General features: G+C 38.0%; 1 protein-coding gene across 1 annotated transcript; it reads left to right on the top strand.

Moving 5' to 3' along the window:
* Window positions 1-1,931: 1,931 nt before the first annotated feature.
* UBXN2B (UBX domain protein 2B) lies at window positions 1,932-15,262 on the top strand (the record flags this gene model as incomplete). The annotated part of the gene is made up of 8 exons (XM_010283372.1): window positions 1,932-2,032; window positions 4,495-4,566; window positions 6,808-6,967; window positions 7,477-7,554; window positions 8,913-9,022; window positions 9,449-9,586; window positions 13,086-13,247; window positions 14,966-15,262. Coding segments are annotated over 8 exons (984 nt in total), but the record flags the coding sequence as incomplete, so codon positions are not given.
* Window positions 15,263-17,667: the final 2,405 nt, after the last annotated feature.

The raw sequence follows: 17,667 nt of genomic DNA, 5'->3' as shown, positions 1-17,667 counted from the left end.
GGCTGGGCCTCTGAGCAGAGGCTGTCGTCTTTTCTTTCTTTTTTCACTCCCTTTTGAGGCTGGGAAGGGAAGGACGCCTCTGAAAGAGGAGCAGGGGCTGTGGGAAGCGGTGGGTGGTCAGCGTGTGTGGTGGTCGGCTCTCCAGGGAACTGGAAGGGCTCTCCTGACACTTCAGTAGCTGGGTTTTAAATGCGTTTGAAGTTGTTTTGGCGCCATTGCATATCCTGATTATTTGGTAGGAGTGTCCTTCCACGCAAGAAAACGTCAGTCTCTGCAGCTGTGGTGTAAGACTAAGGACAAGATCTTTTCCCAGGTTTACACGGGGAAAGTTTCGAGAGAGTGTGATCACAGATGTAACTCAACATTGGTACTTAAATGTTTAATTGCAAACACTTTTAGCAGTTTTCCTTTTTTGTGTGTGACTTTGAAACGATATGAATGTTCAAACTGTTTTAGCAAAAAAATTGATTGGAAAACAGGTGAAACAACAGCTGAAACGGCCCCTATTTTATTTAATTGGGCAGAATCAATAGAGAAAGATGGATATAGTTTTCTTCTTCTTCTTGGTTACTATTTAGGATTTTCTTAGGTTCTTGTTGAGTTTAGCTTTCCTGCAATGTGTAACAGTAATAAAGTTTATGTTAATACTTTTGGTTCATAAGGTCCTTAGTTAGTGAACTGAAGCAGACAGGCATTTTGGGTAGATGATTATTGATAAAATGTTAAAAACCAAAGAAGTACTCTCTTGGGGCAGAGTAGCTGGCCGTCCATCTGTCTAGCTCAGTACTTGATTTGTCGTTGGCATCATAAGGAGTGGTATAGGAAAGCACAGAAGCCTGACCCTCTTATGCTCCCTCAGCATCCCTCAGTCTTTGGATTAGGGATGGTACAGGGTAGATTTTTGCCCGTTTCTTTTAGTATCTGCTTATAACTTCTTGTCTACAACTTACCTTACCAGCTTTACATATCTAAAAGATATTTGTCTCTCCAGATAGAATGGGGTCGATAGGGGTTTTCTTGAGCTGTCTCACTACTCAATTTAATTTTCTTAATGGGTATAATTCCTCAACTTACAGTTTTTCCCCTGCAGAAAATTCCTCACAATAATATGGGATTAATATCCTGTGTTCACAGAAGTGTGTTTTGAAGGACAGATGGTGTTTCATTTTATTTTAATGTTTATTCCTTCTACATAAAACTGTAAAGAAATTGTAGCCTAGTACCTATTCTGGTGTGTACGATAAAATGTTAACATCACTTGCATAGCGCGAACAAAATGGTTTGGGGACAAAATTAAGGATGATTTGACAAACAAAGTAGAGTATTATTCAGGACAAGAGTAAGATTGCTAAAAATGACGTTAGATGTGCCGCACACAACTTCCTAAAAATGAACTTGCCAGTGATACGGCAGCATTTGGGAAACCTTTGGGAAAAACTTGTTTTTTTTTTAAAGTATCCGCAATGGTTCAGGAAGGCTGAATTGGTTCTTAATTCCGGTACAAGCTTATCTGTATTACGTTTTTTTACATTTCTATGTAAAACGTTTGTAAAATTTATTATTTGCTTCCCTATCAGAGGGTTACCTAGCAACTTTATTTCAATTTGTTAACATTAATGAGATGATGCTTAATATATATGTGTGTATATACTCTTGTGACTCTGAATCTAATATGGGCTGAATGTAGCTAGTGAAACAGCGTGAACCAAATGACAGCGGAGTACAAGTTCCAAGTCACAATGGCAATAAGCATCATGTGGTTTTTTTAATAAAGCAGAAAGGAAGTTGAATTTAGGGAAGTGTTTGGGGTTTCTCATATTGATGTTTCTAATTTTCTGGTGATGGACACATTTTGCATTTGTTTGTCTTACTTCTGTTCCATACGTTGTTCTAGCATTACAGACTTCTAAAAAGAGTTCTGTTTCCTACAGTTGGCCTTGGCAGAGTTATATGAAGATGAAGCTAAAAGGCAGTCATTGTGTCCTGACAAACCAACAACTAAAAAGATGAGTAACACAGAAGTATCACAGAGGTAAGATGCATGTTGTACTTCAGAAATGTGTTGGATAGGTACTGTATTAGCTCACAAAACTTTATCATACTTACTTGATCTCTTTCTTGTATAAAAAGCAATCTACATGAGTTCATAATCTGGATTGTGAAAATCCCTGTAATAATGCATAGTCTGTGTCTTCTTGGAATGCTTTTAAAACTGTATTTATTTAGGAGCCTTTGTGCTATATGGTGTTCCAAAACGCTTTAAACCCACTTCAGATAAGATTAAGATTCCATAAGTGAAATGCACTGTTGCTCTTTGTTTACACAGACAGAATTTGGAAATTTGCTGTATCACAAAACTACTGCTGTTCTTTCCTTCTTCAAAATCCAGCAAATCAGTAATTTGTGTGAAACTTGACAAGCAAGCTGCTTTGAGCGTTGTACTTATGTCAGTACCTGATAAGACAAATATTAATTTGAAAAATTATTAGTAGGTTCATTAATAGGCTCCTATGGGGCAAGGGAAATAAGAAGGGCTTTGTAGTGGCTTTGTCTGGGTTTGGTAGGTGGAAGGAAAGACGTGTATCTATGTATAAATCCAACTTTGCTGGCCTGTAGCGTTTGCAGTTCACATAACATTTGAAGATTCAATGTAGTTTTAAATTTTTTATAAAGAGGTCTTTCCAGTTTTCAATTAATTTTTATTTAAATTGTTTTAAAGAAGGGAAGTCTTTAAATTATTACTGTCAGTGATGCCATAACAAGTCTTGTATTTGGCTTGTCTTTCAATCACCACTGCCAATATGGATATCTTTTGAAGGAGGTTAAGCAGCAGAAAAGATCTTAGTCACCAGAGCCATGCTTCAAGTGCATCTGCAAATGCAGATCTTCAGGAAGAGGGATTTTAGCGCAGTATGTGACACTTGGAAAATAATAGCTCTTTTGGTGAGTTTGTTTGTTTGGTAAAACTACCTAAGTTGACTAATCAGCTAGATAGAACACAGTTTATACACAAATAAAGCAAACAGCTCCATTTACCAATACATATCACGAAGTTACAACTTCCCACTCCAACTGAAGGAAAAGCTGCAATACAGTATCTTAAATACTTCAGTGTGATAGCTGTTGGCAAACACTTGCTCTTTGTTGGCAATCATACTGGAGTCTGTCTGAGAAAGAAGAGTTGACTACTATTTGCATGGTATCAAAAATGACATTTTTCTGGTAGTAGACTTCAGTTTGCTCTCAAGTGAGCAGTGCATTAATTGCAAAGAAACATTGTGCTGCTTTTGAAGTCACCTACTCGTCTTGCCTTCCACAATTGCAGATATAGAAGAATGGCCCTGCTGCAACAAATGCCGTATTACGTATGCTCTCATGTTGTGTAAGCTCCTTTAAGAAACGTTAAGACTATTGGCATAAAAATACAAGCCCCACAAAACCTACAATGCAACAAAGGAAGAAAATAGAAGACATTAAAGTGTTTCTAGTGCCCATGACCTACATCCATAACAATACATTCTTTTTCCGAGAAAGTAATAAGAAGCAGATCCTTCACTGAGATATAGAATTACATTATTTTATTAACACTTATTCTTTAAAAAGTGATGGCCTGCTCTGCTACGCTTTGATTTCAAAGGTATAGTAATCAGTCAAATTGCATAAATCTGAACTAGTGATCTGCCATTATGCATGTAGCAGATTGTATGTATGCTTTTATCCCATGGTAGTTCAGCTACCTCATATACATCTTGCATTAATGAATTTTGTCATCAAGTACTACAGGATAAGAACAAATATCTGTATAGCTTTTCCTGGCATTTTGCAAGCTAACAACCTAGCTTGTCCTGTGGTAGCTTATCAGTCTGTCCCTATCGTAAAACAGAATCTGATTCTGCATTTTAATCATCTTTTGAAAGTCTTTGCGATGTTGCCTTTCAACATATTTTTAAAATTGCATAAAATAGAAGTGAGAACTGCTACTTTTCAGTTTTCAGGATCCTCATAGACAGGGACTTAAGGACATCAAAGAAAGCCAATGTTGACTTCACTAGGCAACGTACCTCTTGACAAAAACAGATAAAATGTGGAAAGAATTTTAAGTGTAATTAATTCTAGTAAGCTGAATTCTGAGACAGCTGTTGACCTTGCATATTACCTGTGTTATCTGTGGGACCGCGGGTGGCATATAGCCCAATTCTGCGTAACCTGTGCTAGAATAGAATAATTCAGTTGGAAGGGACCTACAATGATCATTTAGTCCAACTGTTACTCCAAAATGACTCTACTATATACATGCCCTTTCCTGCTTTTTCACTGAGAAGCATCCTTGGCTATGTTCTTTGGCCAAAAAAAGTATGGTGAGAACAAAACAAACCAAACAACTTGTTATCCTTAGTTTTTGAAAAATAAGTAGTTTTGGAAGTTAGGTATGAAGTATTTAGTGAAGTGAATGTACCAGTCATCTTCAAACTTTGTCTTTTATTCTCTTGGCAGTCTTAAAATTGATTCTCTTAGAAGGTTGAGAAAACCAGAGAGAAGCATGAGCGATGACAAAGAAAACCAAAGGTATTTTAAAAGCAACAACAAAAAAATTAATTATTATGAAAGTAATTGGGGTTTTTTGTGACATTCACACTTTGCTCCCCACTGTTTTTCAAAATACATGTGAGCTAAGTCTATCCTGCAAAGAGCTAGCAACTACATAGAGCTGCTGTGTGACTTACTAGAGTAATTGTTAGCTATACACAGCTGTAGTAAAACTACATTTAGCGGAATCTGGCTGTAGAGATACAGGACCTGTAGATGCCTTAACACATGACTGTATGGATGTAAAAGGTTGTAACTTACACTTGGATTCAAAATTGCTTTTGCCTTTTCTGAAATATCCTGAATTGTTCTGTCTATCTGTTGGATGAAAAGCTGAACATGAGCCGGCAATGTGTGCTCACAGCCCAGAAGGCCAACTGTATCCTGGGCCACATCAAAAGCAGCGTGGCCAGCAGGTCGAGGGAGGTGATTCTGCCTTTCTACTCTGCCCTGCTGAGACCCCACCTGGAGTCCTGCATCCAGCTCTGGAGCCCTCAGCACAGGAAAGACATGGACCTGTTGGAGCCGGTCCAGAGGAGGGACACAAAAATGATGAGAGGGATCATGGAACACCTCTCCAGTGAGGACAGGCTGAGAGAGTTGGGGTTGTTCAGGCTGGAGAAGAGAAGGCTCCAGGAAGACCTTCTTGCAGTCTTTCAGTACTTAAAGGAGGCTTATAAGAAAGATGCGGAAAAACTTCTTAGCGGAGCCTTTTGCAATAGGACAAGGGGTAAATGGTTTTAACCTAAAAGAGGGCAGATTTAGACTGGATAGAAGGAAGAAATTTTTGACAGTGAGGGTGGAGAACCACAGAAACAGGTTGCCCAGAGAGGTAGTAGATGCCCCATCCCTGGAAACATTGAAGATCAGGTTGGACGGGGCCCTGAGCAACCTGGTCTAGTTGAAGATGTCCCTGGTCATTGCAGCGGCGATGGACAAGGTGACCTTGAAAGGTCCCTTCCAACCCAAACCATTCTATGATTCTATCACCTATTACTCAAATATTTGAATACTTCCTTTCTTTCTTGATTACAAATCCTGTTGAGAACTCTTTTTTCATCTCCTTAACACTATAAGTGTTTTAAAGCTAATAATTAATTATTTTCCATATAAATGGCAATTAGGATAATAAATACAGATTTATGTACAAAGGAGAGATTATATTAAAGGATTATCGGTTCTGCGACATCATAAAAGCAGTATGATTGTACAGCACCTTCATACGTACTACTCATTTTGTGGCATTGTAAAATATGATGGAATCAACAGCATTTTGAAGTCACTGGCCTGAAAGGCAGTTTCACATGGATTGATTGATTTGCCTTGCCCCAAGTGGTTAAGTGGAAAAGTTAAGGAAAGTAGAATGCACTTATTTTATTAGTTACTAATACTTCTTGTAATCAAAGACAAATCCCTCTCAGGCTTGCCAGGTTTTGTATTTATATACAGATTTTTTTACAACATCTATTCCGTTGGTATTTAGGGTTTTACAGAGCCTTTCTCAAGATAATCCTCAAGGAATATCTTGATCTTCATAATCAAACATACAGTTTTGAACAGAATTATTTGTAGTTTAACCTTTTATCTTCAAGAGCTAGAAATGGGGCTGTATTGAGGAAGAAGAATGCAAATTAGCTTTCACAGCCACTTCTGAAGGTTTTAAAATGCCTTGAAAGGTTAATTAAATTTATTAAAAACTTTCCATTTCTGATATTGGCAAGAAATGAAATGTGCTAGATCTTTAAATTAAAAGATCAAATTGTGGCACTGTTCAGGTTTTCCAACAACAGTTTTATGCTTGTTCTGCCAAGGCAATGTTTACTGTGAATCTGTATTCTAACCAGCCCACGCACAGTCCCATGCACAGGACACTCCTGAGGAAATTCATCTTTCTGGAAACCTGTGGCATCCACCTAAGATGAGTGTATTAAGCCACAGCTGCATCAGGACTATGTTCACTGAAACATATAGCCTTGTCCCCTAACCTCTGGGGTCTGTTCCAGAAGGCACCTTGGTAGTTTTATTAGTTAAATGTCTTTTGAGTAGTGCTGCTTTGATCGCTGGGAAGGTCAGAACCAAGTGGAACATTTCTGCTATGAGAATGAAAAAGTTTTCTGACGAATTTGGCTCTTTGTTCATTAATTTTTTTCTTTTGATGGGAAGAGGAAAATTATGCTTATCATTTAAAGCATTATTTCTTATGAACATTATATTCTAAAGATTTTATTCAGGTGACTCAGAATATAGAGGATTACAGATTTCTGGGGCTTCTAATAATCCGAGTAAAATTGTTGCTGAACTCTTCAAGCAAGCAAAAGAACATGGGGCTGTCCCGTTAGATGAAGCCTCAAGAGCATCTGGTGATTTCAGTAAAGCTAAGGTAAAAGTGAAAAGATATTTTGATGTCTGTTTACATTAGTCTTTCTTGAAACCTCATCTAACCACATGAGAGCACCACGCCTTTTTGTAGTTTGTTGAATAGCATAGGATTTGATCAACATAGTTGTGTATTATCTGTCCTCAAATAGCTTGCTCTAGAAAGTAAAGTGGGGAGGAACCACACATTTTTAGGGGAAATAATTAGCAATCAATCTGAACTGGAATTATTTGCCTTATTCTTAAATAAAATTTATTTAAAAAAAAAAGTGCAGTTGCATCCCAGTCAAAATCTCTCATCTGTTGATTTACTAATGTTTGAAAAAGTGGTTTAGCCTGATTATGGTGAATAGGTATAATTTTCCACTTAGAAAATATACAAATAAGAACAGTGTATTTGCTTTTTATTAGAGAAGCAAGCTTGCTGATGCTTTTATTTGCACCTAGGTAAGAATGTTAATAAACTGTTTTAGATATTTATTTCAGTAAGCTTTTCTATTTATTTTTTCCCAGTCATTTTCTGGTGGTGGATATAGATTGGGTGACTCATCACAAAAGCACTCTGAATACATATATGGAGAAAATCAAGATGTAAGTAAAATCTGAATAGCAGGAAGCAGAATCTTTAACAGATGTCTGCTTAATCATGTTTACAGCTCGAAATGCCAGTATTACTGTAACTATGTCTATGAGGAAAAACTAATATCTAAATATTAGATGTGTGTTACGTAAAAATTGTTAAAGTGTCCGCAGATGTTCATTGGATACACCTAAGGCCTCCGTTGTGGAATTTTCTGACATAAGCAAATACTCCTTTCAGTTACTTTCCTCCAGCTCTTGTTCTGCATTCTCTTAGCTATGCTAACATTTTAATCCTCTCAGGTTAGGAATTGCTGCTTCTTGTGGCTTGCAAAGCAGCCAATCTCAAACTGGAAGGCATGGAAGTATTCTAGGAATGGTGAAGCAGCAAGTTAGAGGCCTTTGGAAATTTGTCTGCCCTTTCTCTTGTCTCGCTGAAAAGGCAGGAATTGGGGGTGGGGAGGAACAAAGTTCTCTGCACTTTGCCATTCGTGCGAATGGCTAGAGCAAATGTTAAGTTTATCTAGAAACAAAATCAAGAAGTAAGTCAGGCCAAAAGATGTGGTTCAGGCTGGGAAGGTGCTGTCATGTCAGACCAGGAGCTGGTACCCTTCTACCCTTTTAAGTAATCCTTCTACCTTCTGCGTAATGGCCGGTTGTACTGAGCTAGAAGCCTGTAGCAGTGGGGTTACCGTAACTGGGGGCAGGGGTATTCCTCTAAGGGAAGGTCACTTTTGCTGGCTGGGGAAGCCTAGTTGTGCTGGACTACAAGGCAGTTCCAGGGAAGAGATGTGCAGGCTCTGAAGGCTCTGGCTGGACGTACAGGCACGCAGCAAAATAAGAAGGGAGTGAAGGAGGCTGGTTTCCAGGATTCTCAGCATTTGAACTGAATGGAGTTAGTATCAACTTTATTGGAGCTCAGCATGTAATAATTTGAGGAAAGAATAGTTTTCACTGTAACTGATGTATTGGCAGTAATTTGTAGTTTTATGGTTTTATTTATTAATTTATCAACAAGAAACATATACTGTTTTTGAAAGTAATTGGAACACTGTGAAGATCACTACACAGTCACTGTATATCATCTGTTATGGCATGGATAGCAGATTAAGAGATTCTTTTTCCCCAAGTGTAAAAGTGGTCTTGAAGTAGATAGTAGTCTATAACTATTATTTGCTTTTTTAAAGGATTCTAACAATGATAGTTACAATGCAGTGCTCTCTTCTTTTGTCATTTACATCTTGTTTGTGGTCTGCTACAAAATCAGTTAAGTATAGATCAAAAATTGTATAACTAAGCTGTATGAAATTGAAATACCTTATTTCTCTATTTTCACCTTTTTTTTTTATTTCACCATCTTTGCTTCGTAGGTTCAAATTTTGCTGAAACTATGGAGGAATGGCTTCAGTTTAGATGATGGCGAGTTGAGATCCTATTCAGACCCAACAAATGCTCAGTTTCTTGAGTCTGTCAAAAGAGGGTAAGTTAAAATAGCAACTTTTTGGAGGTATGTCTTTCAAATGAAGTGAAAAAAATCACTTTCTCCACATTTTTGTAATTATTAAAATCTCCAGACTTGTTCTCTGCCTGCACCCATAAAATACATTCTGTATTTGTCATGAGATGCATGGGACTTTTAAAAATTTTGAACGCTTTGGCTCCTTCTGGTGGTTTAACTGAGTGTTATTTGTTACAGATGACTTTGTTTCACGTGTTTTTGTTAGCGCATTCTAGGTTTTTTTTTTTCTTCCTTTAGGATGAAGTCAATTCATTAAACAATTGGATGTCTGACTTTTAAAGTAAACATATTAAGAGTGTCTATTCATACTGTACTGTGTAAGGTTTTTGTGTAATTTTGCATTGCAGTTCAGAATGTAATTGGGAAACTTTTATTTTTGTAATTAAGGGAAATTCCTGTGGAACTGCAGCGACTTGTTCATGGTGGCCAGGTTAATTTGGATATGGAAGACCACCAAGAACAGGAATATGTGAAGCCTAGACTGCGATTCAAAGCTTTCAGTGGCGAAGGGCAAAAACTTGGAAGGTAAAAAAGGCTAGATTTTCTATTCTGTGTTCATATGCTATTTCAAAAGCTGGATTTAATCAATTTGGAGACTGTTGGAGAAAGCAATACAAAATTATTCTGTGCCACAAGTCTTGGTCCTAATTTCAGAGTCACCAGTAATCATGAAAGTTTATATATACTCTTAAAAAAAATTAAGTCTTGGTCCTGTCTTGGAACTGCTCATAGGTTTGCTGGATGCTTTGTGCTTTATTGTGACTGAGATTTTTCTGCCTGTTCTTGCATATAATTTTGCCTATAATTTTGTTTTTAAAATTCAGCTGTGTTTAAAATGGGAGTAAAGGAAGCTGAAAGGTGATTAGTACTGTACAAACTTCATGAGAAAATCTCTGGATAGAGGAAGCAGACCCAAATAAATTGTTCCCCATTTAGTGAGGAACAGGCAGAACTTAGTTATAATGTGATACTGGCCAGTATCACTGCTCTGGCTTAGCTGCAGTACATGTTGTCTTTTACTGCTCAAATCATCACAAAGGGAATAGGAGATGGTATTGCAGCAATATGACTGATGCCTGACTTAATGCAGATGGAAAGTATTTTTGTATGGGAGCAACTCCCATCTTTTTTTCTGGAATGAAGCAGCAGAAACATTGTCCTGAAATATAACCTTGTAAATGGTCACTCATTATAAGTTATACGAGGGAAGTCTGTTAGCTTTAAGAAAGAGAAATAATTTGATTTTTTTTAATTTGATGCAGAGTAAGTGAGCAGTAGGTTTTATAAAAGTCTCTCAACTTTTACTAGTATTTGATTAAAACTGCAAGTGATGTTGCAAAAATCTGTAGTAGGAGCTGTTTTCTGAAAAGCAAATAACCACAGAAATTGTCTGTGCTCCCCTAGATGAAATAATACTGCAAAGCCTGGATTGCGGGAGAGGAGGGGCTCAACTTTTAACCTCTGACTGGAGGCCCCCACTTCCTCCAATTCTAGTGTAATTTCCAACTGCAGTATAAAATTCATAAATGTAGTAAAACCCCAGAAATTTAATGATTTAGAAAAGCTTATACCTGGTTCAGTTTCATCTGCTGTTCTGGTACAATAGTATGCTGATGCTGTTTAAGCTCTAGTATGTATAATTCAATTGAACTAATACATAATGCGCCAAAATGCATTCCAGTGACTGAATATTTCAGGCTACTTTATCCAAAAGTGCATAATCTCTGGTCATCTTAAGTCAGTCAGTAAGAGTAAAAAATAATGTGACCTCATCTCTGCCAAACATCAGCTCTTTCATATAACAATTACAGGCTTTATGGCAGCTTTTCCAGCTGACTTGATATTAGCTGTTGAATGGTAAATACTTCTAGGTTTCTGTTCATGACTCCATTTATTCATGTAATATGTTTGGTTGCCAAAAAAAGGTATTACTGGTGTGTTTCTGCAAGTAATTTAATTCAATAAATTATTTTTAGCTGTTTCCAATCTATATGTCACCTTTTTAAAAATAAGGAAATGTGCTCAGTAAAACGGAGAAAGTGGTAGGCTCTGGTAGCAGTGACATAGGGAACAATTGCATATAATAACTTCTTCATTAGAGCACTTTCTCAGATTATTAAAGTTGGTGGAGAAGAGAGGAGGTTCTGTATGTAAGAAAATGTGCACACCTGTTGTGTGGCATTTTTGTTTGTTTAGTAGTTTATGAAGTCTCAGGTATGTAAGCAATGAAAGGAGCAGCCAAATGGCTATCTTAAATCAGATTTATATTACTTTCATATTAAAAGTAAAAAAAATTCCAGACTTACTGTTTGGTGATATCAATTACCTGTCAGTATCATTTGTGTTTAAAAGGGTGGGGGATGCCTAGAATCATAAAGTAGTGCTCCTGAGAGCAATTACTGAAGCAGTTTGGGTCAGTTTAATCATAGAATCATAGAATAGTTTGCATTGGAAGTGACCTTTCAAGGTCATCTTATCCAACCCACCTGCAATGAGCAGGGACATCTTCAACTAGATCAGGTTGCTCAGAGCCTTGTCCAACCTGACCTTGAATGTTTCCAGGGATGGGGCATCTACCACCTCTCGGGGCAACCTGTGCCAGTGTCTCACCACCCTCATTGTGAAAAGTGTCCTCCTTCTATCTAGTCTAAATCTGCTCTCTTTTAGGTTAAAAACATTACCCCTTGTCCTATTGCAACAGGCCCTGCTAAAATGTTTATCCCTATCTTTCTTATAAGCCCCCTTCAGGTACTGAAAGGCTGCAAGAAAGTCTCCCTGGAGCCTTCTCTTCTCCATGCTGAACAACCCCAACTCTCTCAGCCTGTCCTCATAGGAGAGGTGTTCCATGATCCCTCTCATCATTTTTGTGTCCTTCCTCTGGACCCGCTCCAACAGGTCCATGCCTTTCCTGTGCTGAGGGCTCCAGAGCTGGATGCAGGATTCCAGGTGTGGTCTCACCAGAGCAGAGTAGAGGGGCAGAATCCCTTCCCTCAGCATGCTGGTCATACTTTGTTTGATGCAGCCCAGGATACGGTTGACCTTCTGGTCTGGCCAGCTCATGTCCAGCTTTTCATCCACCAGTAATGCCAGGACCTTTTCAGCAGGGCTGCTCTCTATCCCTTCATCCCCCAGCCTGTATTGATACCGGGGGTTGCCCTGACCTAGGTGCAGGACCCTGCACTTGGCCTTGTTGAAACTCATGAAGTTCACATGGGCCCATTGTCCAAGATCCTCTGGATGGTATCCCATCTCTCAGGTATGTCAATTCCACCACTCAGCTTGGTGTTTTCTGCAGACTTGCTGAGGGTGTACTCAATCCCACTGTCTTTGTCATTGATGAATATATAAAGGAGTACTGGTCCCAATACAGACCCCTGAGGGACACCAGTTGTCATCCATCTCCATTTGGACATTGAGCTGTTGACCACTACCCTCTGGATGTAACCATCCAACCGAATTCCTCATCCACCAGACAGTCCACCCATCAAATCCATATTTCTCCAATGTAGAGAGGATGTTGTGAGGGACTGTGTCAAAGGCCTTACAGAAGTCCAGACAGACGACATTGATAGCTCTTCCCTTGTCCACTCATGTGGTCACACTATCATGGAAGGCCACTAGGTTGGTCAGGCAGGACTTGCCCTTGGTGAATGCAGTATAATGATTCATGATTAGTTTTTACTATAGTCCTTGAGGTACGATATATAAATCTTAGTATCATTTCATGGTCTGTGAACATGAACAAAGATAATTTTGTTTATTCTTGATTACCTATTTAAAATCATGCAAATTTAATGATAAGCAGTTATAAGAAAAATAAATATGAAATATTGCAATCATTGATAAGAAACTACAAAAGCATTATTTGTGTCTCTTATAGTTCGGATAATGTTGGGACGTTTTTCATTGCTCGTTTGTGCTAGCTATACACGGTAGTCATTCAGTGAAAAATACATTTGAAACATTATTCACGTCTGGTTTGACTCCATTAATAACATCTGGTTTATTTTTTTCAATCTTCTAGCCTTACACCTGAAATAGTCAGCACACCTTCTTCCCCGGAGGAAGAGGAGAAATCGATTCTTAATGCACCTGTTCTGATTGATGATTCCATGCCAGCAACTAAAATTCAGATTAGATTAGCTGATGGAAGCCGATTAATACAAAGATTTAATCAAACACACAGGTAAATTGATTCTGCATCAATGCAGATAACCGTGATTACTTCATTAAGTTTGTGTTTTTTCATAAAATGAGTATCAGCAAGACAGCAAAAATGGGAAAAATACAGCTCCACTGAAATGTAATAGCACTGTGTCATTTTCGTAATATAAATGTACTGATGAATTGACTATCACAGCAAAAGTCTGTATTTGGAAACGTAAGATATTTGATAACTGCAGTCACAAACTTCAGTGAGCAGTTATGTCCTGTGATTTGTAAGGACACGGTACCAGCCATAACTATTCTCAGGGCAACTGAAATCTGGACAGCCTCGCTACGTAGTCATCCCAACCCTGGGCCCTTCTTGTGAAGAGTGTGTGGCTGAGTCAGATGACCCTCAGAAGGCACTTTATTGCAGTTCTGGAGTATGGTCTGAATTGGAATGTAGTCCAGGCAGAGAAGTGCTTTGGCCCATATCAAGAGCTCCAGCTTTTTACCTCATTATACTCGAGACAATGACTAAACATGACATGGGTTCTAAGTGTAGGCTGCAGCCCATATGCAGAAGGGTGTATGGACATAAGATACTAGTTTGCAGTTCTGGCATGTAGGCTGGACATAACCAACCTTTGCTTTGTTTTGGACGGTCATCTAGGAGTTGGCAGCGTGTGAACTCGGCAAATTTTTTAGATCGGTTAGTAGTTTGCTGATTACAGCTTGCCATCAGTTTTATTGACATTGTTGGGGCATTGCCACAAATGGTGTTGGCCAACCCCATTTATTTGCCTAAGAGGCTGTGTTAGTGCAAGGTTCTGCAAAGCTCTGCTTTGCCCTGTGCAGCTGAGAGAACTTTGGGCAGAGGGCAGAGATTTGGGCAGTAGTTCCACTTGTGCTTCACAGCAAGTAGGGTTCAAGCCAGCCCTGGTCTGAAATCTGCACCATAGTGTTAGAACACGAACGTAACTGAACTTGAATCTTGCTTTGAAAGTGGTATAAGCATGGACCCAATTCCATGTTAATACTGTTACATGGAGAGTTCACCTGTTTCCTTTTTTTCTTCTGGCTCAGAATAAGGGCAGAGCCAATGTGCAGCTTTCTTCACCTGACAGCATACACTGATCACAATGAGGCAATTTTAGCTGGGATGCCGGTAGGGAGGAAGATACAGCAGTAGTTTTTATATTTTAGTGGACCTGAGAGTACAGGCCCAGATCCTTTCTTCACAACACCTGCTGGAGAAGTGATTTAGATAAACAGTAGGATTCATCAGGAGCCTCTGTAGCCATGATGTTTTTTTCTTTTGCCTGCATGAAAGACTAGAAGTGGTAAACTTCCCAGTAACGTCTGTAACCAAGGGTGTGTTGACAGAAGCCTTTTTGGAATATACTAATTAATAGTTAAATTTTTGACAGCTGATGTTGAAATTACTTGACTTTCTGTGTTATCAATTTGCAGTATACTTCTATGTTAGAAGTAAATAAATAAAATACAGATTTTATTTCTGTTATTTGAGAAAACAAGCAACATTCATTTTAGTTTTTCAGGTTTTGTATGTAAGAAGCAAAAAATTCTAGGCTACAGCCATTAATCATCTGTATCACATGGAAATGTAAAATCAATAGGACATATTAAATGGTTCAGTCTGTTAGAAGGTTTTGTGTTCTCTGATCATCTTAATATTCAGAGATTTATGTCAACATGGAATCACACACAGTTTTCATGTCCATATCCTTTCCACAGGATTAAGGATATTCGAGATTTCATTATCCAGTCCCGTCCAGCCTTTGCAGCAACTGATTTTGTTCTTGTGACTACCTTTCCAAATAAAGAGCTAACAGATGAAAGCCTGACACTACGAGAAGCAGATATACTTAACACTGTGATTCTTCAGCAATTAAAGTAATCTTACAGTTGTTGGTACAATATAGGAAGCGTGCTGTATTGTCACACAATGTTTCCAACAGATGAAAAAAAGGAAAGATCAGTGTCGTTTTATTCCCCCACTTCCACAGATCAGATTTTTGGGTTTTGTGTCTTCCAGCTATAGCATATCTAACTTTTTTATTTTAATTTCTTAACATTGTTCAAACTTTTTTTAGTACTAAAATTAAGCTTCCCTATGTTAGTATGGTACAAACCACATTTTGTACTAAATGTGAAATGAGATATGACTTTATGACCCTTCATTATTTGAAGGGGGGTGAGAGGAGAAGCATTTTTCTGAAGGGGACAGTATCTTTCATACAGTTGGTAAGATTTGCACTATGGAAATGTTTTATGCTGCATTGACATACAGCCATTTGAAAACTTAGCCTGTAGGTTATGTTTACGTTCTGAGCTGTATTAATATTAAGGTGTTCTGTTTAACAGGTTGACAGATAATTAATGCCCTAATATAATTTTTGTATATTCTGTTTGTAGTGTTTCATGGTGCAATATAATATTTATAATCTAGTTTTTATGTAATTTTCCCTGTATTGTTGCTCATATGAGTGAATCAGTTCAGGAAATGCAAACCTCAGTATCCCAGACAATAATAGATTATTCTCATTTGTGTTCTAGTTGTTCTACATGTGGTGAAAATAAGTATGACTTATCTTTTTCTTGAAGTTAGAGGAATGGTGAAGACCACTATCATCTGGAGAAATGCTGTGATTTAGATTTCTTGAGAGTAGGACTGTGGTCACTTTGAACCTGAATATGCAGTTGAACCCTGTGCAGCTACATGATTCTTCACATGAACAGTTGCTTAACTAACCTCAAATGAAAAACACTGAGGTGCACAAACACAGATCTTGTTTATGCTGTCACTTGCATGCACAAAAGTAGACATGTTAATTGGTCGTGTATTTTTGACCTGAATTTCAGGTCTTTATATTTGGAATTTTGGCCAAAGGCATTTTGTAATACCCAATGGGGATTTGGTTGTGCAGCTTTCACTCTACTTGTTTGGAAGCCGTATAATCAAACCCTTTAATCTTTGAAATTATCTATTTTTTCAAATAATGTGGTCCTACATTGCGGTATGCAGGTAGGAATCTTATGTTGTGGGCAAACTGTCTACTGTGCTTTAGTAGTATGCAGTTTTATAGTATTTGTGGCTTTATACCAGATGAGTGGATCAGAGTCTGAAGGAGGGAAAATGGGCTGTATTTCTTGTACCGATATGTGTGTTGAAAATGCTGTTTTCACTGATTATTTTATTCTGAAAATATCAATACTTATTTATGCTAAGCTTATAATTGCTCAATATATTTGATTAATCTTACATTTTTACCTCAAAGTACATATTTGACTGAGTAAATTTTAAACGTGCAATTGTATTTGAAGTATTTTGTTTTGTAATCTGAATATCTGCATGATTTTAATCATAATTAATTTCACGTGATAAGTAATTAAAGTTTTAAGCTAAAAAGACCATAGGCAATACTTCTTGTTTTCTTCTCAATTTATGTTGTAATGAAGTGATGATTGTGTTGTGTGCCAAATATTTAGGCCTAAATGGAAAGGAATGGACACTTACTATGCATATATTTCATATAATAACACTTCTCTATATAAATCTGAGGGATGGAACACCTCTCCAATGAGGACAGGCTGAGAGAGTTGGGGGTTTTTCAGCCTGGAGAAGAGAAGGCTCCAGGAAGACCTTATTGCAGCCTTCCAGTACTTAAAGGGGGCTTATAAGAAGGGTGGGGACAGACTTATTATCAGGGCCTACTGCAGTAGGACAAGGGGTAATGGTTTTAAGCTGAAAAAGGGCAGATTTAGACTAGACAGAAGGAAGAAATTTTTGGCAATGATGGTGGTGAAACACTGGCACAGGTTGCCCCGAGAGGTGGTAGATGCCCCATCCCAAGGTCAGATTGGATGGGGCTCTGAGCAACCTGATCTAGTTGGAGATGTCCCTGGTCATTGCAGGGGGGTTGGACAAGGTGACCTTGAAAGGTCCCTTCCAAGCCAAACTATTCTGTGATTCTATGAAATGCAAAAGTCAGTATTGTGATGTCGATCTTGTGCAATCTGTGGTTTGGGCATATTTCAGTTTAGAATACAGGTAAAGTTACATTGTGTATTACTTCTGAAGACCATTATTAATTAAACACTGATGTATGAAGGACGATGATTAACTAAGCTGTGGGTTTTTTTCCTCTTATTATGCCAAAACCCACAACTGCATATTATCACAATCTCTTTGTTTCAAATAGCTGGTAAATTTTAGTGTTCAGCAGCAGCTGAGAGTAACCGGGGGTCCCAGTAGTTGACATTATTTTGTCAAGCACTAAGAAAATATATCAATGCTTGTGTTTAAATATTTCACTTCTTCTCAGTACTTTAAAACCTATAGAATCTTCAGTCTCATTTTTATGTCATACCTTTTATTAGCGTTAAATTCTCACTTGGGTAGCTATCAGTAAAGCCTTTGACAGTGTCTCCCACAG

The sequence above is a fragment of the Phaethon lepturus genome, unplaced genomic scaffold, assembly GCF_000687285.1.
Source record: "Phaethon lepturus isolate BGI_N335 unplaced genomic scaffold, ASM68728v1 scaffold26043, whole genome shotgun sequence".
Lineage (NCBI taxonomy): Eukaryota > Metazoa > Chordata > Aves > Phaethontiformes > Phaethontidae > Phaethon > Phaethon lepturus.
The sequence above is the reverse complement of the archived record's forward strand: the minus strand, read 5'-3'. Positions and strand labels throughout refer to the sequence as shown.